General features: G+C 39.6%; 1 protein-coding gene across 2 annotated transcripts in view; it reads left to right on the top strand.

The window, feature by feature from the left end:
- The window catches only part of PLCB1 (phospholipase C beta 1), a 660,162-nt gene that overhangs the window by 578,307 nt on the left and 59,207 nt on the right, over window positions 1-22,648 (top strand). Inside the window, exons 30-32 of one of the 2 annotated variants that reach the window (XM_080685590.1) lie at window positions 112-169; window positions 1,070-1,156; window positions 10,544-10,661. In XM_080685590.1, the coding sequence (XP_080541716.1) occupies window positions 112-169; window positions 1,070-1,156; window positions 10,544-10,642 (244 nt within the window). In that variant the 3' untranslated portion in view covers window positions 10,643-10,661. The remainder of the gene's footprint in view (window positions 1-111; window positions 170-1,069; window positions 1,157-10,543; window positions 10,662-22,648) is intronic. The other variant, XM_080685589.1, reaches the window with a different exon arrangement.

Genomic DNA, 22,648 nt, shown 5'->3' on the forward strand with positions numbered 1-22,648 from the left:
CAGTAATAAGAATGTTGAGAGTTCTATAAATTTTCATGAAGGAGTCCAAGTCTCTCATGTTTTCTGATGCTGGATGTATTCATATAATTATTTTTTGTCCTTTTCTTTTAGGGAAAAGACAGAGATGATCCGGTCATACATCCAGGAGGTGGTGCAGTACATCAAGAGGGTATGTTGGTTGTTAAAGAACAAAAGGTCAATCGCGCGTAGATTTAAAGGTCTAATTGGTTCTAGCAGTTCGTGAACCAGGCAGCATCCCAGTTAGTAAACAGAGTTCCTCTGAGCAGCTGTACAAAGAAGAAGTTTTATAGGCGGAGAGATGGTGGGACAAGAAAGTTATTACAGGCAAGGTCACCTTTGCTCAGGGGAAAGCAGGGGGCTTTATCAGGCAGATGACATCGCTAAGGTTGAAATTCCAGACAGACTGGGAGAGGCTGAAACTGCAGTTAGGTTAGTATTCATTCTTGGTGGGGCGTTGCAAAAGTGACTCCAGTTTGAGCCCATTGTTTCTTTTTAACGGGGCTAATGCCTCTCTCCTTTGCAAACTATGTGTGAATATTTGACAAGCACAATGTGAGCCTCCATAGGGAAACAACATGCCTTGTTGCATCTATTTATCACTCTTCACAGCACAGGCTTCCTAGTCAATGTTCCTGCAAGTTTAATTGCAAACCTGTGTACAAAAAGGCTCATGCAAAGTCAGATGTGAAGAATCACTTCCAAGTCAGGAGCCCAGAAACATGATGTAAATGGGAGATTCCCCCAAAGAATCCTTAGTTGTCACCAGTGGTAGAGACAATGACAAGCTCCAGAGGCCATTATATTTTTTTTCAAATTTTAAAAAAGTGTTACTATGGAAATTTTCAAATATTAAGAAAAATTTAAGGATAGTATAACTGTTGATCACTCCACCTTCATTCCTGTGTACCTTCAATGCTTACCAACAGTCTTCTACACCTGTAAGGGCAGTTCTTGACCAGGGAATGAAGTATTTAATTTTTAATATTTTTCTGAAAACATTCACTTGAACTTTTAGGTGAGAATGACTTTCTTTGTAACTTTCTTACAGTTAGAAGAGGCACAAAGTAAACGGCAAGAAAAACTCGTAGAGAAACACAAGGAGATACGTCAGCAGATCCTGGACGAAAAGCCCAAGGTAAACTGAACTGAATAGCATCATCACTCAGTAATTTCATTCTCTCTCCATTCCATTAGAATAAGACCTCCCTCAGTCATGTATCGCACACAATCTCAGGTCACATCTTGCATGGGAAATGTATGTATCTTTTTTAATGATGGTAAAAAATCTTTATAGTAGTATTCAATAAGTCTTTATCATCACCTTGTGAGGTTTAAAAACTGCAAATGCAAGGAATCCAGCTCTGGAGATTGGCTTTTAATTGGTCTGGAGTGTGGTTGAGACATAAGTATTTTAAAGGACCCTGGCCCTCTCCTCTGCCAAGATAGAATTAAGAGAAATGAATTAGCTAGTAAGTCTCTTCAGCTTTAAATAACTGATATTGTAATGGCAGACTCTGTCCAGCAGAGGGTTCCTGTACCAATAGCGTCCTGGTTTTCATCTAACAAAATATTCTCATAAACAAGAAAAATATAAATCTTCTTTTTCCCTATAATAACAGTTTATTGGTCCTCGACTTTAAAATTATCTGTGCTTATTATTTGGTCAAAACCAATGTTTCATGAATATTAACTTAAAGCAAACTGAATATTTATAAATCAAATATTTTAGGGAAAAAGTATCTTAGATTTAGAAAATTCATCTGTTTTGATTCATCAAATAATATTTTTCTCTGTGAAAATGTGCTTTTCAGTTATTCTGTTCTTCAATCTACAGCTTAAAATATTTACTCTAAAAGGTACTGGTATTTCATAAAAGTACTTTTTAAACCTGCAAAGCTGAAAAGTGTTAGTTTTGTTTCATTATATAGTCCATTCACTGACTTACTTCTTATAGATTTTTTGTGGTTGATTCTAAATAACTTTTGTGCTTATTTCTGCTCCTCTCTTTATTTTTATTACCTATGACATTGATTTAATATGTGTGACTCCTAAAGTTTTGGGTTGGGCAATATAGATTCTCAAGCAGTAATGAAAATCCAAGAATTAATAATTACTGAGATATGCTGCTAAGTTTTATGCTTTTTTATTAATCAACAATTTAAATATTCTTAACCACCCTTTCACATTTATTATGCATTAGTAAAGTAGAATAAATTTTAGAAATCACTATGCTTTTTAATTAGGATTGATCTTAAAAAATGCTCAAATATTTGGAGCAAAAGATCCAGGTTCAACAGAAAATTAAGAAACACCTTCACAATGATCAATTCCAGGTGATATATTCAAATACATGCATTTTCAATCCATGCTGTCTGAATTCATATTTGTCATTACTTTGTACACTGACATAATACCCTTCACTTATGGTTGCTACCTCATTAGCCAGTTTTCACATTTCTAAAAAAATCTCTCTTTGAAAATATTGTTATTCCCACAAAGTTTTATTTTGGTTTGTTTTGGTTTTGGTCCAAACATGTCAACAACTTTACTCAGAGATAAAATGTATACTATACCATATTTATAGCAATTTTTAAATTTCTTTTTTGGCCCCTTGGAAAGAGATCTGAAGTATTTCTATGAATTTTTAGTAGTTCTATTGCCTTTTTTTTTCTTTTTACTGTAAATAGCGACCAATATGATTCCTCTTTGCTTTCCATCCAGGAGGTTGTTCTTATAACCATCTTACTGTGTCTAGGTTTGAAGTTGCCCTTGACGGTTGTTGGTTCCATGTCAAACTAAAGCATTTATTGAGAGGTGCTCTTCAGGGCTTAAAAATGTTGTGCTTTGGAACCATGACTTTGATAATAAAATAAGAATGATGATTATTAATATTGTAGGATACAATAAGCTAATAAAGGAAAATGACCGTGACAAGAAGGAGCAATAATTAATACTGGAGTAAAACAATAAGGTCAAGTGTAGGTCATGTACAGAAAGATCAAAGCACAGGACAGCAAATGTAAGACCAGGCTAGCATAGCAGCCAGCCACACTCTTATAACTGTTGGGTGTTGACCAGAAATAGAATAGCACTGACTTTGAGATAATCCTTCTTCATGTTCAGTATTGGCTTGACAAAGCTTGACATAGATATGAGGGAAATCAACAAAAGGGGAAACAAAAGAAAAAGGAGCAACTCAAGAAAACGAACCTGACAAACTGTATCTACAACTGAGTCAGTTCCATTCAGTCAAGAAAATGTGAAGGCCGAGTGGTTTTCTGACATCTTGAAATTTATGAATAGTTCCATCACTCAATGTTGTGCAAGGAAAATGAGTTGATACTATAGTAGGTAATATTAAAGGTAATTGCAACCTTTTTATTAAGAGGAAAGCATGCTGAATTTTGCCAGAGGTTGCTGAGGGGAATAGAGTTCTTCCTTCAAATATTTTACAGATAGCATAAGCAATTTCCTAACTAGAAAACAATAATGGCTAATATTTTGCTACATGGCATCATATTTCTTCCCATTTGTCAGTTTCTTTCACCATATTATCAAATATTATGAACTTACTTCTTCTTCATCCACTTTTTAAACTAATGGAATAATGTGTTCTGTGTTCCTAACTTCCATCTGAACAGGGAAGAAGTTCTTTTTACATTCCTAATTTTTCCTATTACTTTCTGAGCTTTCCTGGACCCCAATCACAAGCTGTGTAAATTTCCAAGTCTTTGGTAACCAAACCACTCCTTTAAAAATAAAAAAAAATGTTTAACAAGAGAAATTTGAAAAGCCAATGCAGAAAAATAACAGTTTTAAAGTGGCAAGGAATTTGGCTTGATTTAGAGCAAGATCCATATGAAGATTAATTCAAAGTGTAACTTTCTGACATTTCACTCAACCATGCACTTATGATCTGGAAAGATCAACTCAAATTCCCAACATTTTAATCATCCTGCAATAGAACAGTGCTCTTCAATCAAAACCATTTCATTTCCATGTAGACCAAGAACTTCTGTTCTTCTGGTCCCTATTTGGTGGGAGACCAAATTTGGCCAGCCACAATGTGAAAGTTTATTCTAGAATGTTCTGTTTGGTGACATGCATCAGGACTTTGTCATATGTATAATGTTTTATTTCCCATTAAAAACTGAGACTCAACAAGTCTATTTCTTTTGTATGTACATTTTGAGGACATTGTGGAAAATGGAAGGTGAGGATCACTAGAGGTAAAATATACAAGAGATACATGTTTTGGCCCCCAATTTGACATAAAATTGCATTGTGCATTCCTGTCCATAATTTCCATTGAAATGTATTAAGTTACAAATTCTCTTTAAAGAGAATACTCAGCTATTTTTCAGTAGAGTTCTAAATTATGGAGAGATGTTCAGCTGCCTGTTCCCTAGCAGTGAAATATTGGATTCAGTCCCTGAGTGTATGCTCTTTTCAGTTTTGTTCAAGGTGCATCTTTTTATGAAGTCTATAGCTGCAGAGTTCTAAAGATGGATACAGTCTTTCAACTCAGTGACATAATGGGTTTCCTTGGGATTTCCATACCTAGGTTTGCCAAAGTCAGTAGTAAAGGGTTTATGTGTATGGAAGGTGGTAGGAACAACTCAAGAACCCAAATGCCAGTAGAAAGAAACCACACTTTTTGTGGTTGTGCTAGACTCAGAGTTGATTCATTATAAAAAGGACATTCTACCTTTTTTCTTTACATTTCAAAGAGATTTATCCTAACATGGTGAAACATCGATAATCAGGAGTTGCTCTGAATCTGCTGTGAATATTCCGTTATAAATTGATTGCTTTGCAGCTACAGGCCCTGGTTACAAGAAGAATCATCTTTTGAGGGGACTTTTTAATGAACCGTCTGCATAATCTCATAAAACAGTCGATAAATATGTAATTTACTTTTCCTCTGACATTTAATTTGTCTTTGATGCTTCTTAAAACACAAGTTATCTGTTTTAATTTAGCTCATTAGCAAGAGAGAATGCCAGGAAGTTTTAAGGCATTTTCATTTATAGCCAAAGAACATTTCATCACGCTGGCTCTTTTTTTTTTCCCCATCCACCAGTGGAATATAGCCTGATTTCCCTCATTTCCCCTCTGACATCTTTGTAACAGGGTGCATGACTAATCTCTCTGGGTGAAGTTACTCTTGTCAGACCTACCTTTGGGCTCTGAGACAGAACACTAAATATAGCTATTTCAATCCTGCCTTCCCAGTTTTCAGGGAAAAAAAACTAACTTGGGCATTTAAGTAAAAGCTTCTTTCTTACATGATTTATTTGTCCCTCCTCTAATCTTTTGTTACTTGATGCGGAAATATAAATTCTCCCTGATAGCACCCAATGGACTGTCTCATAGAAGCTAGACCACAAAGTGTAAATGGGTTGGCTGATGACTACATTTTGCTCATTATCAAGTCCTTGTCGACCCATCATGTGCTTTATTTTTGTTTTCTCTGTGTAAGAAATTTGCTTTTCATATCTGTCCGGGTGAATAATTGCCTTTTAACAAATATGTAGTTCATTATTTTCTTGAAAATTAACTTAGACATGTTTTCTTTCCTTCTGGGCAATACTAGAATATTAGAAATGTTTTAGCTCTATTTGTCTCCTTTCCATTTATTCTTGAAATTGATTTTCATTCTACATATTTCTAAACCCATATGACATTACTATTTTGTGTTATACAGTCAGTGTTCATTTAGATTTATACATATTCACAAGCTTTTTGGGTGCACATTCCTTCTTGTGTCTCAGACTATTCATTTGGGATCATTTTTTTCTACATCCTTTAGCAGTTCCTTTTATATAGTCTACTGGTGGTAAACTCTTTGGGATTTTTGTTATAATTTTTGTCTGAAAATGTCTTTATTTTACCTTCATTCTTAAATGATACTTTAACTGGATATAAAAATTTTAGGTTGGCAATTATATTTTTTATTATGGAAGATAACATTTCACTGTCCTCTGACTTCTCTTCTTGTTGAGAAGTTAACTATTAATCCTAGTGTAGTTCTTTTGATGATAATATATTTTCCGCCCTTTGCCTGCAGTTAAGATTTTTTCTTATTTTTATATTGTTTTCTTGTAATGTGTCTAAGTGTGTGTTTGAGGTGACTGCATGGCTAACTTTCATTAGTTCAGAAAAAAACTCTCAGCTATTGGCTTCCACCACATTTTCCAAAAATTTCCTTTCATCATGTTATGTATGTATAAAATGACCTTCTTACTCCATCTTCTCTATCTCTTAATTCTTTTCAGTATTTTCCATCTTCTTGTCTCTTTCTGCTACCCTTTGGACAATTTTTTTTTTTTACCCTTTTTCTAATTCATTAATTTTTTGTGGTACTGCTATTTAACTCATTCACTGAGCTTTTAATTTTTGCTTTTGTATTTTATTTTATTTCCAGTTGTTCTACTAGTATTTGGTTTATTTTCAAATCTACAATTTGTATGCCTTACTTATTATAGAGAATGTTTTCTGTGAGATTCCTCATTCTGGATAGGCCATGGGCTTTGGGTTTTGACCTCACCTTACAAGTCTGTCAAAAAATAAATTCAAAATGTCCAGCATTAGCAAAAGCCCCTCAGAACAAAAGCAGCTTTCTTGCTTATTACCTATCTAGGTTTGATGTCCCTGCAGTTTGGGCCTGATCATTCTTTAAATTTTTATGAGTCTTAAGTTTTTTAAAGAAGATAGTTTTAATATCAAATCCAACTTTTTTAGTTGTTTTCAGTGGGAAGGATGGTTCAAATAACCCAACCAGCCATTATCAGAAATAAAAATGTTTCACATGTTTTTAAAATGTTTGAATTAAACATCTGTTCTAGTCAGCTTCCACTATAGAAGCAGAACCAGTAAGAGATTGTTTGTGTTACAGGGAATTGGCTCCTGCAATTGTTGGGGCTGGCTTTGTAGTCTCCACAAGGCTATCTCCCTATCTAATGCTGATCCTGGCAGCATGCAGGCAGTCTGGAAGGGAGAATCATGAGTAAGCTTGGTGACTAGAATAATCTTCAGAAGTTAGGAATCTTTGTCACAGAGCTGAACACACACACACACACGCACACACACACACACACGCGCGTGCGCACACACACACACACACACACACACACAGGCCCAGAAGTGGAGTCAGAAGATATAACAGGTCCAGTTGCTGCTTCACCCTAAAAGGATGAGTCAACAGATCAGCAATAATACCTGTGTATTAAATAATGGATGCCATCCCCTCATCAGCACTCCAACTCTTGAAAGAGTCTTTTTTATAGCCCATTCTAACTGGAAACATACAGAAAGGGAACTCTGGGAAATATTGTTCAGCTTAGCCAAGTTGGCACGTCACAAAACCACCACACTATTATGTAAAAATTGGAAATGTTCTTACTTAAAGAAACACTATATCTCTTGAAAATTAGATTGTATGATTAGATTGAGCCAACATGGAAACAAATCTCTAGAGCTGAGAAGTGGCTGCCCCTTAGTCCTACTTGGCATTCCCTAAACAGATTCATGGGTTTTTATTTTCTGACACCTGCAAGGAAAGTGAGTTTGAGATTTCAACACAATTACAACTGAGATTCCCATGAATGCCATTGATTTCTTCCCCTTTTTTTCTACTCCATTAACATTCTTTCACTTCCCTTATCATTATTATTTTTTTCCTATGGATGGAAAGTATGGAAGTTTGGTGATTGGTCTATTGAATGGAGGGGAAGAGATCCAAAGAGAATATTCATCAAGTATCAAAGGATTAAGGAGTGTGTGTATTGGTGGGGTTCAGGATCTTTCTCATAAGGACTGAGTTTAAGATCAGGAATAGGATGAGATAAACTTTAATCCCATTGACTTTATCTGTCAACCTACCAAAAACAAACAAAAAAGTACGCACAACCATGAATGGCCCCAAAAACCTTTTGGGCTTGCTTCTACTTTTACTCCTCTACCTGTCATTGTGCATGACTTATATGAATTTTGCCAATACTAGTTAGATGTTTTATTCCCAGTGTATCTCCAGTTTGTTTTTAAAGCCCTGCTTTGGTATGACAAGGATAATGAAAATAGTCCAACACACATAACCTAAACACCTTCCAAAGCAGAGAATTACTATAGCTTTCAACATTGTTAGGGAAGGATGGCCAAACTCAAACTGAGAGAAATATTTAGCTGTAGAATACCCAAATAGGAAGTACGTTAGGTGCTTTGAAATATTTGATGAAGCAGTATATGGACATCAAAGAAGATATTGTAAAAGGGCAAATGCAGGACTGCTGGGCTGAAAAAATAAAAACTGTCAAAGTTTCAATTCAGGCAGACTGCTTCTAAGAGCAAGAGTCACATTCTCTGTTTACCATATATTATGTCTAAGGCCAAATTAATGTGCCCTGCCAGCATGGCTCAGTGGTTGAGCATTAAGCTCTGACCCTGGAGGTCACCATTCAATTCCTGGTCAGGGCACATGCCTGGGTTGCAAGCTTGATCCCAAATGGGGGACGAAAGTGCAGGAGGCAGCTGATCAATAATTCTCTCTCATCATTGATGTTCCTATTGCTCTCTCCCTCTCCCTTCTTCTCTGAAATATATATATATATGTATATATATATATACACACACACATATATATATATATATATATATATATATATATACACATATATATATTAATGTAACAAATCTATCACTTAGAGTCCTACCTATCCATTTTCTGTCAACAAAAATCAATTGACGCACATCTGTATTTATTAATAATTATTGGCTGAGAATAGTCTGAATTTAACAAAAAAAGGTCTTTGAATTTGTAGCAGAAACCAAGGCTCAAATAATATTTTCATATTTCAAAGACTCTTATCAAGATCTGTGATAGAAGAGTAAACAGTTCATAATGTTTCTGATGGTTTGGATGAATTCTTCACTATATACCCCTCTGTGACCATATACACATGTGCACACACACATTTATACACAATCAACTTTACACAATTGCAGGAAAGACTGGAATGTTTAATCATGTAGGCATCAAAATGGATTTTTCCCTAGCTAATTATGCTAGTTATGCAAATTCATGTCTATGAGGGCAGCCAGCAGCATGTCTATGCTTCCAGTGACATATAAAGAATAGGAAACATATTGTGCTTTAGCTTCAGTGTTTCACCCTTTTCTTTTTCTTTGCATCTTACATATTATTTTAAAAAACAACAACAATTCTTAGGTTTAGGGAAATAGATAATGAGCTGTCACAATTCTTAAGTTTATTATTAATTTTTTCTGTTAAATGAAACAAAAAAGCCCCAAACTTGCAAATTATTATAAATCAGGTAACACATCTTTATAATTGTTAACATGTCAACTGCAGCACACCCACCCTAGCCAAAGTCACCGCCATCTCTCACCTGGGTTTCTAAATAGCTGCCTAACTGGTATTCTTGCTTCCACATGCCCCACTCATATTCTGGGCCCAACATAGTAGCCAGAGTCATCCTTTTAGAACATAAATCACCTCGCTCCCCTGTTCAACGCCCTTGCATGGCTCCCATCATCTCAGAATAAAAGTCTACAAGGTCCAGTATAACCGGATCCCACTGTGCTGCATCCTCTCATTTCCTTATTGACCTACCCTCTGTTCCGGCCATCCCGGGCTCCTTGCTGGGCCCCAACTAGGCAAGCCATTCCTTGTTCTTGCGTGGACTGTTTCCTCTGCCCAGAATGCTCATCTCCCATGTATCTTTTTGGGCAAACTTTCCTGCCTTTCAGGTCTTTGTTCAAATCTGACTTCTCAAAGAGGCTGTCAATGACCACTTTACCTAAATTTGCAACCACCCTCTACCACTCTTCCATCCCTAGCATCTCCTTTCCCTTTTCTGTTTTTCATAGCATTGATTACCATGTTAGGTCATTCACTTCCCCTTTAAGTGTATTACTCATTATTGGTCCCTCCCCTTTAAAATGTAATCTCCACAAAGACAGAGGCTTTGTTATTTTGTTCAGTGATGCTCTTGAGTTCTAGGCACCCGAGAACAATGCCTGTCACTTATTTGGTGCTTAATACATAGTTTTGAATGAATGACTTAGGTAGAGGACTAACACAATTGACTTTGTGTATATAAAAAAAAAGTTCTCTCTCTTTAAGAGGAAAAAGTACAGTATGGCCATTAAGCGCAAACTCATTGGACTGCATTGTTCAACTGCTGTCAGTAATTCACTATAATCTCTTCCCAGGTTTCTTGACAGTAGTGGAATTTTGTGGAGAATTTCTCAATAGCAATAGCTGCAATCTTTAACATCTAATCCCTACAGAGTGTAGGGAAGGACCAAGGAGAATTCAATTGCCAGTTCCGTTGCATTTGTGGCAGAAAGTGTTGGACAAGATAAAGGAGTTGGAGGTTTTAAATCTCTATTCTAGAAGGCACTCCAAGAAAGCTCCCAGACAAATACTTTGAAATAACAAATGACTTAAAAATCCAGTTCAATGCCACCAAAATGACAGGCTCCCTTTTTTTCCACACAGGGGGACGGTTCCTCCTCATTCTTGTCGGAAACTTGCCATGAGGATCCCTCTGTTTCCCCCAACTTTACTCCCCCCAACCCTCAAGCTCTCAAGTGGTGACCACCGTCCTTCCGGCCAGGTAGGACTGGATGGGAGGGATCGCTTTAGAGAGAAGGGTGGCGTGTGGCCATCCGGTTCACAGGCATCATGGACTTGTTCCTTTGTTCTTCACCCTCCCTTTCTCTACATTCCCATCTTTTTCCTGCTCCAGTTCCCAGCCACACCACATCTTAACTGTCTTCCTCTGGTATTTATTTCTTCATCATTGTTCTCTCTCTTTCTGTCATAAATTCCTTTCTTACATATTGTCTTCCTCCCTTTTGTTTCTCAATTTGCAAAATCAGCTTCCCTTTTGACCTTGACCTTTCTCTCTCACACTCACTATTATTCCCACTTTTGAAACATTTAAGTTCCTACTTCTCAAAGCACTGATTTTTCACAATCTTAATATCTTAAAATCTAATGGGATTAAATTAGTTTTCAGGGAGTCTTGTTGACCCATTCTACTCAATTTATGACACGGTCCTTTTAAAAACCAAACAAAAGCCATGTATCCCCACACTGTATTTAGATTTAAGAAGATATCTCAGGATTTTCTGATTCTCTGCTATCAAGAGCTCTTAAAATTGCCTCACTATTAGGCATGTTTGTGTCAATGGCTGCTGGTTGGAGCAAAATGAAGCTTGAAACTTAGAACTTTAGCTTGCTAGAGGAGAATCATCATGAAATCTATTATATTCCTTCAGCTAATAAAAACTGGCCAAAGCCATTCTAATGATAGAGAAAAGAAGCATTGCTGTGATTATAAAGAAAGCAAACTTCTATTCTGATGTGTTGAAAATAGAGTTTTACAGTGAGGCTTAGTGTTTTTGTCTTTAAGTCCTTGTTGATCTGTGAAGCAGTGCAGTTTAGAAACATCAAAGAATTAGTGAAAACACAAATTTTCTAAGAAAAAAGGTATAAGTTCTTCCTTTGTCTATATCAATTGCCACAAACAATGAGCTTTTCACACTTTAATGACTATATGATCCATTGAAAATGCAGATTCTGATGCTGGAAGTCTGGTGGGCCCTGAGATCTGCATCCCTCATTGGCTTTCAGGGGATGCTCTTGCTGCCATATTTTCATGGACCACATTTGACCAGCAAGGATGGAGTATCTATCCCCTGGCTGGAAGGAGAAGCTTTAAGCCACCTTCATGCTGTTTTATTGTGTTTTAATATTTTGGCCTAATCACAGGCCTGACCCTTTGGTATCTTCTTATTTTCTACTTCTGATGGCAACACTAGTAAAAAGAGGCAGAGAATGTCATTTGAGAGCAAAGCCATAACCTGAATTCTGTCCATGTCCTCACAATGGATCTTGCTTCTGTGGTGACCTTGTGATCAAACCCACATTGGAAGTTGGGGTGAAGGAGAGGCGAGTGATACTGATTTCTTCAAGAAGACATCAGGGAGACCTTGAAAATGTTTTTTTTTTTTTTTTTTTTTTTTTGTGTGTGTGTGTGTGTGTGTGTGTGTGTGTGTGTTTCATTTGGCTATAAATGTTTAGGGTATATCTTAAATAATCAATTATAAGCATCATTGGATTTTGTTGTTCCACTTGTTACTGTCTTGCAATTTTTGAGAGTTATTGTGAAACATTTAATATCACAGGTAGACTATTACATTCTCTCAGAGGAGGTAAATGAGAGTGGAGGTCAGAACACAGGAGTTGGGTGTTGTTTCTAAAACAAATGCAGTAGGGACGTAAATGTTACATTTTTGTCCTCTGCTCTTTCAGGCTTGCAATGGCTGGTTCACAACCTGTATTCCTTTCAGAATGTCAGCTGCGCTTCCTGCTGAACAAAAAATATTTATTTTCAAAACAGATAAATATTCCTACAATGCCTAGACATTAAAAAAAAATCTTCACTCACATAGTTTGGTCCCTTTAGCTTTCCACATATAAAAGGCAACATAACAATAAACCAATTTCACACTTTCCATGGAAAAATAGGCCTCATTGCAAAAACAGAAAAAAACAACACTATTTTATCTTTGAAAAAGAACAAAAAGTTCTTCTTTCATAGCAGTATATGAAAAGTGCATTTTGTACAAAGTTTAATATCTCCTCACCTTCCTCGCCTTAAAAATCTCCATTGACAGTCTACAGCTGAAAACAAAATGAATGAATGAAACGGCATCACATATTTCAGAGGAAAGGCTGGAGTGGGAATGTAGAGGCAGTGGAGAGGGGGGGGAGATTAACCTGGGATCTTATATGCATAATAGTGACCCGGTGCACGAAATTTGTGCACATTAAAAGGGGATTAATTAGAGGAAATAATTTAATATTGCTATTTGCCCTTTCTCTATAATAGAAGTGTCAGAGATGAAAGAAAATTAGTAAAATGTATATGAAAACCTTCCTCCTGTCAGAGTCTGGGGCACACCACGGGACCCAGAGTCAAGTCCTCACCCACCCACATGCACCTCAAAATCGCGTGAGACCCAGACCCTGCTGGCCTCCCCCCGCCAATTGGGCTAGATCCAGACCCAGCCAGTCCCACCCTTGTCAAGCCCTGCCAAGCAAGGGGTGGAGCCTCAGGTCCCTGGCCTGGCACCAGGATGGGGGGCATGGCCTGAGGTCCCCCAGCCCAGACCGGGGCACGGGGCATGCCTTGAGGTCCTCCATCAAGCCCCGCCAGGTGGGGGACATGGCCTGAGATCCCCTGTCAAGCCCCACTGGGTTGGGGGCATGGCCTGAGGTCCCCCATCAAGCCCTGCCAGGCGGGGGGGGGGGGGGGGGGCAGCCTCAGGTCCCCATCAAGCCCCGCTGGGCAGGGGCACAGCCTGAGTTCCCCCAACCCAGCACTGGGGGTGCACCTTGAGGTCCCCCGTCAAGCCCCACTGGGTGGGGGGCATGGCCTGAGGTCCCCTGTCAAACCCATCCATGCAGGGGTGTGCAGCCTCAGGTCCCCTGGGCCGATGCTGGGGCGGGGGGCGTGGCCTCAGGTCCCCTGGCCTGGCACTGGGGCAGGGGGTGTGGCCTGAGTTCCCCCAGCCTGAAGCCAGGGCAGGGGGTTCGGCCTGAGATCCCCTGTCAAGCCCCACGGGGGCAGGGGAGGGCATAACCTCAGGTCCCTGCTGATTGCTCGTTAAGGCTCCTTATGGGAACTTGGCCTCAGCTGTGGGGGCAGCCATCTTTGTGATGGAGTGATGGTCAATTAGCATATTCCCTCTTTATTAGATAGGATATGCATAGCGAATGGACACAGGTAATAGTGTGGTGAAGGCCTGGGAGGGGCAGGTGCAGGGTAGAGGGGGCCAAAGGTGGGGGGAGGGACAAAGGGGACATCTGTAATACTTTCAAAAATAAAGATAAATTTTAAAAAATGACTTTTTTTTTACTATAATATTGGTCCCAGAATACTCATCACATTAATACTTGAAATTTAACATTTTAAATTAGTGAATGCAAATCTCATTAGTGAAAAATATATTCCTAATTCAGCTAGAGATTAATAGGTGACGCTAAACATATTATTCATACCTTTAACCCAGGTAACGTCTTTTAAATAAATACAAATCACTGTACAGAAAGATTAAAAACAAACAAAAAGCATGTTTGCTTATTTTGTGTACTAGTATGTATGAACCTTTATGTAAAGAGCTATAGAATGACCAATTTCTAAAAAATACTGATGCTAGAGCTTTGGGAACTATAAGTTCCCAAGTATAGTTAAGTGTCTGCTTTATTCTAGCTATGCCAATTTCAATAAGAACAAAAGCGCAAAAACACAGTTCCTGCATGCTATAAAATATAGAGCAATTCCAGTCCAGGGAAAGGGATTTAAACTTTTATTCCCTGACACTTAAATAAAAAAACAATAACATCAAGCATTTATTGAGCATTTACTATGTTGTGAAGCACCTTCAGAGCACATCACGTGTATTATCTTATTCTTGCCATTGTGCACTTGAGGAAACTAAAGTTCAAAAAGATTAATGAACTCTACTAAGGTCAGACAAGAAGTGTCAAACTGGGGACCCCGCATAATGTGTCCTTTGACTTTCTTAACATCTGAAACCATGATTTTATGATCTAGGTTTCAGGGGTGTGATCGCTCTTTCTCACATTTCATGGCAAGGCAAGTCCTAAGGGTACACCCTCTGATCCTCAGTATACTCATCTATAAAATAGACAGACTAGCAGCCTCTCCATTAAGGGAAGCAGATCTCTCTGAGTGGTGACTAGGGACAAACTCCAGTCCCATATACCAAACGCTTTTTTATTTGCTGGCGGCATACCCTGGCCTCCACAATATCACAACCAAATCGTGCCAGGGTTTTAGCCCCTAAAATGGTCACAACAGCAAGAGGAATTAAACATCATAGTCGAGACATTCAAGTTTTTCAAAACCAGTTGTTTTTTTAACAAATGTCTTGGAGAAGAACATTTCCCAGCACTAGATGTTAGGAAATGCCCAGCCCTCTGAACACAGGACCTACCTCTCAGAAGCTATGACTCGCAGCGAGCAGCTCCTATTTTTTCTGTGCCCATCACAACCATCCGGAAGGCAGTGGCATACAGAGAGGAGGACTGTGAGACACTGTTGGTATATATACCCTCACCTCCTCCTAACCTTGACTTTGTCCTCCCTCCCTTATTTTCCAGCTTTTATGTGTTGGTGCTGAGTTCAAGACAGAGATGAAATGGGTTTGCTTCCCTTGAAAGCCTTTTCCCTCCCTCATCTGTCCACACTCTCCTCCTAAGCCTTTCTCTTCCTCCAGCCCTAGAACAGAATCCTTATTAACTAAAACCTCCTCCCACTTGAAAAGGTGGGGACTGAATTATATGAGAAAGGAATTAGAGTACACGTTGGCTTTTGTATCAGGATCTATTATTTTGTTGTTGTTAAGCAATTATTTTTCAGGTTTTTGTTTATTCATTCAAATACTATTTACTCAGCCCTAGTATTTACCCCTGAGGTTATTAGGAAATCTAGAGGAATATATTGGAAGAGAAACATCTTTTTTTTATTATTTTTTAAATATATTTTTAACTTGTCATTGTTCCCTAACCAGTGTATTTTAACAACTGTTTACAAAGCATCTACCTTGTATTAGGTAATTAAAGTAATCTACAGATGAGTTAAAGTATATGGGAGATGTGTGTAGGTTATAGGCAAATACTGTGCTATTTTCTGTAGGGTACTGGAGCATCCGCAGATTCTGCTATCTGTGGGGATGGGGGTGAGGGGCTTCTGGAACTAATCCGCAGAGGATACTGTGAGTCTCTTGAAAATCTGTAAGTGTGGCAACAAAGAGGCTGTCTGCAAGCAGAGAGTTGTGTAAGACTGAGTGACCTTTTTATGATCTCCTCTGAGTCCATGAAGAATACGGTTAATTAAACACAGAATTTTGCCACTAAAATAATAGGTATGAGATCCAGAGAATTCAAGGTGTTGGAGGACTCATTAAATAGGGTTGCATAAATATCATGCTGAAAGATTTAATGAGTCCATAGGGTCACTTACAGAACAACAGAGCAGAGATGACCTAGAAAAATAAATTAAAATCGATATTATGCTTCCGAATTAACAACTATAGATTGCTATATTAACACCTGAGAGATGAAGTCTATAATTGTATTCTAATGATGGATGTTGGTGTTCTCATCCCCAGGGAAATGAAAATTGCTCATTTTTAGTTTTCTGCTTGTCAATAACAAAAATAAATTTAGGTATGTGTGTTTGTTTCTGTGGTCTCCAAGAACGCTGAATGCTATAAGTAGTTACCACTAGGGAAATAGTGCTAATTTTTTCTTTTATTAATTCAATACTTATTGAATGCTTACTATACAGTCACTAGGCTAGGTGCTTAGAAAATAACACTTGCAAAGAGATGCAAGCTCCCCCCTAACCTCACATTGTCCAGCGGAGCTTTCTGCAGAGATGGAAATGCCCCGTGTCTGAGAGCCCACTAGCTGCAGGTGCTCAGTAAGTGCTTGAAATGTGGCTAATGCACCTGACGAATTGATGTCTTAATTTTATTTAAATTTAAATAAATTTAAATGTGACTAGTGGCTAACAAATAGGCAGCTTAGGTAGATAGCATGCTGAATCTTAATTTCTCATGTATAATCTACCTTTCTACAGAGAATTTGTGTTGGAAAAAAATACTGTGATCATCATTATAATAGAGCTGTTTGTAGGGAAAGAAGGGCTGACATATTCTTGGTTAAAATGAGAACTTTCCAGAGGTGGTAACCCTTGACCTATAGGATTTAGTAGATGTTGATCAAGCAGAGGAACAGACAGGAAGGAATTTCTCATGATACTGTGATAAAGCCTGTGGTATTTAAAAAGTAAATTATAGCCCTAGCCGGTTTTGCTCAGTGGATAGAGCATCAACTTGCGGACAAAAGGGTCCCAGGTTTGATTCCGGTCAAGGGCACATGCCCAGGTTGCGGGCTTGATCCCCAGTTGGGAGCGTGCAGGAGACAGCCAATCATTGATTCTCTCTCATCATTGATATTTCTATCTCTCCCTCTTCCTTCCTCTCTGAAATTAATAAAAATATATTTTTTTAAAAAAGTAAATTATATAAACTTATAAACTTACAATTAAACAAATTATATTAAAAACAAAAATAACAAACACCCAAAACTCATGACTTGCTAATTATTTGACACTAGAGGCCCGATGCATGAAATTTGTGCAAGGGGCTCAGCCCCACTGCCATGGTGCCAGCCTTCGCCCCCGCCATCGCCGCTGCCACCGCCTCTGCCACAGCCCCCACCGCCATGGCTTTATCAGGAAGGTTGTCTGGAAGGACATCTGGTCTAATTAGCATATTATACTTTTATTATTATAGATGTTTGACTATTGTCTGGGCTCTCAAGGTAATCTACAACTATTGTATCTCTGTGGTCACTAGAATGGAGCGCTGCTTGCACCTCTTCCTAACTTGTGTTGCAAGGTCCTCACTTTGGTAGCTTGAAATTGGCCATAGTGGGGATATTTACACCGGGGCAGTCAGCAACACTATAGATGAGGGTCTTTTCTTCCCTGGGAGAGCCACCTATTAAATATGGATTAGCACACCGCTGCCACAAACCTTACTGTTTTATGGCATAGAGTTTTTCCAGGTTTAATGCAGAGTTCCTATTGCAGCTTACCAGAGTGGAAAACTTCCAATCCTTCATAAACAAAACAGAACTGTCTGTTGAAATACAATTTATTACTTTTTTAAACCTTTTATTCCATGTTTCCTCTACCAGAAAGGTGTAGTGCTGCCTCACTGACTTATGAACTCCCAGGACTGCATGTAGAATATTTTGGGGGCAACCAAAAAGTCCCCTGAAACACAAACCTACATAGCAGAACATTTTCCTCAACCACTCAGCAGTCCTACCAGAAAAAGGTCTCAGCTGTAACATAATATTCCTCCCACTGTTAATACTGCCCACTGTTAATACTGCCCACTGTTAATACTGCCCACTGTTAATACTGCCCACAGGTAATACTAAGTTATCACTTGCCACATTTATTTTAATGAGGCCACTTTTTTCCCTATTAAAAGTTTTAAGTGGCAATAAATGAAATCAAATAGAAAACTGCTGGGGTAAATAACAGTTTTCAGGTTGTTTTATTTTCTGTAGGAAACATTTCTTTCCAATTTTGCCCTTTTTGTACCACTTCCAAACAAGTAAGGCGGTGCTAAGACTCTGAACCTGAAATGCCATTTGGCAGGATTCACATTTAACCTTTCATTACAAAGACAATCAAGTCACATCTGTGGCCTCTGCAACCGGAAGCCCGGAGGTGAGAGTGATTTGTCTAAGGTCACATAGTGACTGAGGAACAGCACTCGGTTTCCTCCCAGGGCTTTCACTTCCAATTGACACCACACTCCAGCTTGCCTTTGCCTGAAACCCTGTGTGTCTATGGTGCCTTTTATCATCTTTATTTCCTATGAGGCTGTCATGAGAGTGATTATAGAAGCAGAAATTTCTAGAAGCAGAAAAAAAGAAGTAATTGAAAGTGTTTACCCTTTCTCCAGGTGTAAGTTATATGCCAAAAAAAATTTAAAATCCTGAATCTAGATTGAATTTATTTTCATTTTTTAAATATGTTTTTATTGATTTTAGAGAGAGAGGAAGGGAGAGGGTAGAGAGATAGAAACATCCATGAGAAAATATCCATCAGTTGCCTCCTGCAGTCCCCCTACTGGGATCAAGCCCCAACCCGGGCATGTGTCCTGATAGGCCAGCTCTTGGTTCATGAGTTGACACTCAACTTCTTGAGCCACCTGGGCTGAGTTGAAAAACATGAGTCTAGATGGAATTTAAGCATAGGATGGATAAAATATTTGTTTGGCATAGAGAGGGGAAAAGAGGAGGATCCCAGGACTTAGTTTTAAGAGGTCTGATAGAGGTGGAAAAGCCTGGAAGAGACAGGAAAGGGTCAGCCTGTGAGGTGGGAGGAAAACCAGGAATGCCAGAGAAGCCAAAAGGAAAAAAAAAAAAGCCCCCGAAATGAAGGGAGGGACCCACAGTGTCCACAGCAACTGAGTGGTACAGAAAGGTGTCCTTTGACTTTAGTGATCAGGGGGTCATCGGTGTCCTTGGTATTAGTGACGGGTCCGTGGAAAGGTGGGAGTGGGAGCTGGATAAGATTGGGATGAACAGGAGGCAAGGAATAGGCTCTTCTAGAAATCCACACTTGAAGGGGAATAGACATCTTAATAGCAATGGGGACATAGGCAGTGAAGGGGAATCCGTTTGAGCAGATTAATGAGTACTCCTCATTTGTGGTCCTGTCTAGTTTATCCTGAGAATCTATACTAATAAAAGGATAATATGCAAATTAGATCGGGAGACCTTCCGGACATCCTTCTGAACAAAGCCATGGTGGTGGGGCCAAGGCAGAGGTGGTTAGGGGCGATCAGGCAGGCAGGGGGGGGGGGGCAGTTGGGGGCGAGCAGGCCAGCAGTGGGGGGCAGTTGGGGGCAATTAGGCCAGGAAGAGGGGGCAGTTGGAGGCAAGCAGGCTGGCAGGGCAGGCAGTTGAGGATGAGCCGGCCAGCAGGGGGGCGCAGATGGGGGCGAGCAGGCTGGCTGGGGGAGGGCAGTTGGGGGCAAGCAGGGCAGCAGGGGTGGGCAGTTGGGGGCTATCAGGCTGGCAAGGGGGGGGAAGTTGGGGGCGAGAAGGCCGGTGGGGGGGGGCCAGTTGGGGGTGAGGAGGCTGGCAGGCAGAGTGGTTAGGGGCAACCAAGCAGGCAGGCGAGTGGTTAGGAGCCAGCGGTCCTGGATTGCGAGAGGGATGTCCCAAATTGGAGAGGGTGCAGGCTGGGCTGAGGGACACCCCCCACCAATGCACGAATTTCGTGCACTGGGCCACTAGTACTATATAAAATGATTGCCACTGAAGAATAGGGAAAAACAGATTTCACTCTTAATGGTTGGCAGAGTTGTGTTTTCCTGTGATCAATGTTCAGTGGAAGAACAATATGTTAATGAGTGTGCAACATTAACTATCAACAATAAAGGGTTTCCCTAGACACTGTTTAAACGTTAGGTTGTTTTCTCTTGCTATTTAGTACATTGACAATAATACTCATACAACGGTGATTGTCAGAGCTGATCCAGGAATGCACCAAGTCTGCATGGCAGCTATACTAATGCATCTGCAGATGAAGAGGCTTCCACATTTACCACCCTGCAATTAGAATCCACTCTGCCTTGTACAGCAGTGAAATGCTTTTGCACATAATAAATCAAAATGTGTACTTTTCCCATTAAGTGTCCTCCTTCCTTCCAGGCTGAGTCAGGACTCCAGGAAAGGAAAGGATGGGACTCCCCAAAGGAAAAGATCCTTATTAATGAGGCAGAAATCTTGAAAAATAGATTTGAAGACAGGAAGGGATTTCTCCAAATTCCTTTAGCTTCTTTTACCAGAGAAGCCAGGCTCGAGGAGCTAGAAGTTTACTATATACTCAACAAGGACAGAACTCAGAATATGCCCATTAGAGGAAGAGGAAAGCCCACCCCTTCCAATCCCAGGAAATGTGGGAAGAGAATAGGGGAGAGAGAACAGAGCATGAACTGAGATTTGTATGTTACTCTCTGGCTTCCACTCTTTGAACCGCAATCTGGAAGGTTCTGAACAGGGCTCATGGCTCCCCATATTGTGTGTGTCTTGGAAGGGACAGCGATGGCAAATGATGGATGTTGGGGGGATTGGTAGAAACCTAAGAATAAGAGAAAGACGCTCCCTCAGGTCAAGGGGACCAGACCATGGACTCAAACAGTGGCTGCAATTCAGTCACTCCAAATGGCCAACAGCTATTAGTTCATGGAGAAATGTAGGCCAGCCACTTCATAGCAGAGACCTGTGAGGATGTAGAGGGAAGTCTAATAGATCTCAGCCTGCTGCCTCTCTTCTCCCACTTAGAAGACACACCGAGTTCCGTGATAGAGTCAGCCACCATTGGGGGCAGCTAAAAAAAATGGGAAGGACATCTTTGAAAGACTGAACTTTACCCAAAGAGCTTAATTTGTGCAAGAAACTTCGTTTTTAATATGTTTTTACTGATTTGAGAGAGAGAGGGAGTGAAAGAGAAACATTGATTAGAGAGAAATACAACATTGAATGGCTGCCTCCAGCATGCCCCCTACTGGGAATCTAGCTCATCATCTGGGCATGTGCCCTGACTGGTAATCGAACCGGTGGCCTCTTGGTGCATGGATTGACACTCAGCCACTGAGCCACACTGGCCTAGCACATGCAAGAAACTTTTAAAATCACATCCTAGAGGAAGTCGAATATGGAAGCAACTCTAAGGAAATTATCTATTTCCTTTAATAGTCAGAAGGCTAGGACAGCTTCCCTTTCTGTCATTGGAAATGCAGCTCCTACACCTCTGGGGAGAGTAGTTTGAGGGAGTGTTTCTGCTGTGGCTTAAATGACAACATTTCACAGGCAGGCAGCTCAGAGCTGTCTGTGGCCAGCAGTGCCAGCCACTCAGAGTCTGCTGAAAGGGGATGGGTCACCTGGGAGTTTTCTAACCTGATTGCAGGTTTCCTGGACGCCCTGTCCTCTCCTGACCCAACACCTGCTGTGACAGAGAGATGTTTGTAATGAGGTGAATAACAAACAGTTTCCTGCAGGCTGGGTCACACAGAAACAAAAGGCACAGTCACCTAGGAGGAACCGGCCTTTTCCTGTTTTCTCTTGCAATTTCTCTACCAAATTGAACTCTTGACAAAAGCTTTGGCGAGATTTTGTCAAAGGCTTTAAATTCAGGATTTCAGAAAAAGAAATATTTGCTGTTTTATGGCTGAAAATTATGCTCAATTCTGCTGAACTATAACCAGAAATTTGTGTGTTTGTGTGTGTTTTTAATGTATGTTTTATATGGAAAGGCTGAGGATATCCTTCTATTAAGTTCAACTCTAAGATAAAATATTCCTAATAGACAAATTAATTAGACTGGCCCTTGACGGCACTTTACTGGTGGTATTTCCATAGGTTTGGCCTATGGAAGCATTCATAGGTGGAATGTATGCCCTGCAGACAGTCAGCAAAGCTTCCCATGTGGTTTGCAAGTCTCCTCTCTGCTGTGATATTGACCATCAAACTAGAACTCAGCTGGAGGTGGGGAGGTTAGAAATAACTTTTTCCTTGTCTTTAAACCTTGTGCCTAATCTATTCTTTGGCATGTTGGTCAGTTTAATCACCATCATTTACATTTTACAGTTCCTCCGTTTTTAAGTCTTACTGGCAAACTAAAATGTAAAACACCCTGTATTGTGAGATTTTACAGGAGCCCAAGATGACCAACGCTGGACATCACTGCCATTGTTTTACCAGGAGCCTGGCCTCCAGCAACATTCTATCTAAAAACTAAAGTGAATTTAGTTAGAAAACATAGAAATTACACATTGAGAGATATTTTATCCCTTAGATTTCTAATCTTAGAATTATAGTACTTATCCAAGGGTAGAATGGAAAATAGGTTGTTTAAAAAAACCCAACATATTTTTTCTCTTGAAATTGAGGGCGATGGATTTGAAAGTA

The sequence above is a fragment of the Plecotus auritus genome, assembly GCF_963455305.1.
Source record: "Plecotus auritus genome assembly, chromosome: 8".
In the NCBI taxonomy this organism is placed as follows: Eukaryota; Metazoa; Chordata; class Mammalia; order Chiroptera; family Vespertilionidae; genus Plecotus; species Plecotus auritus.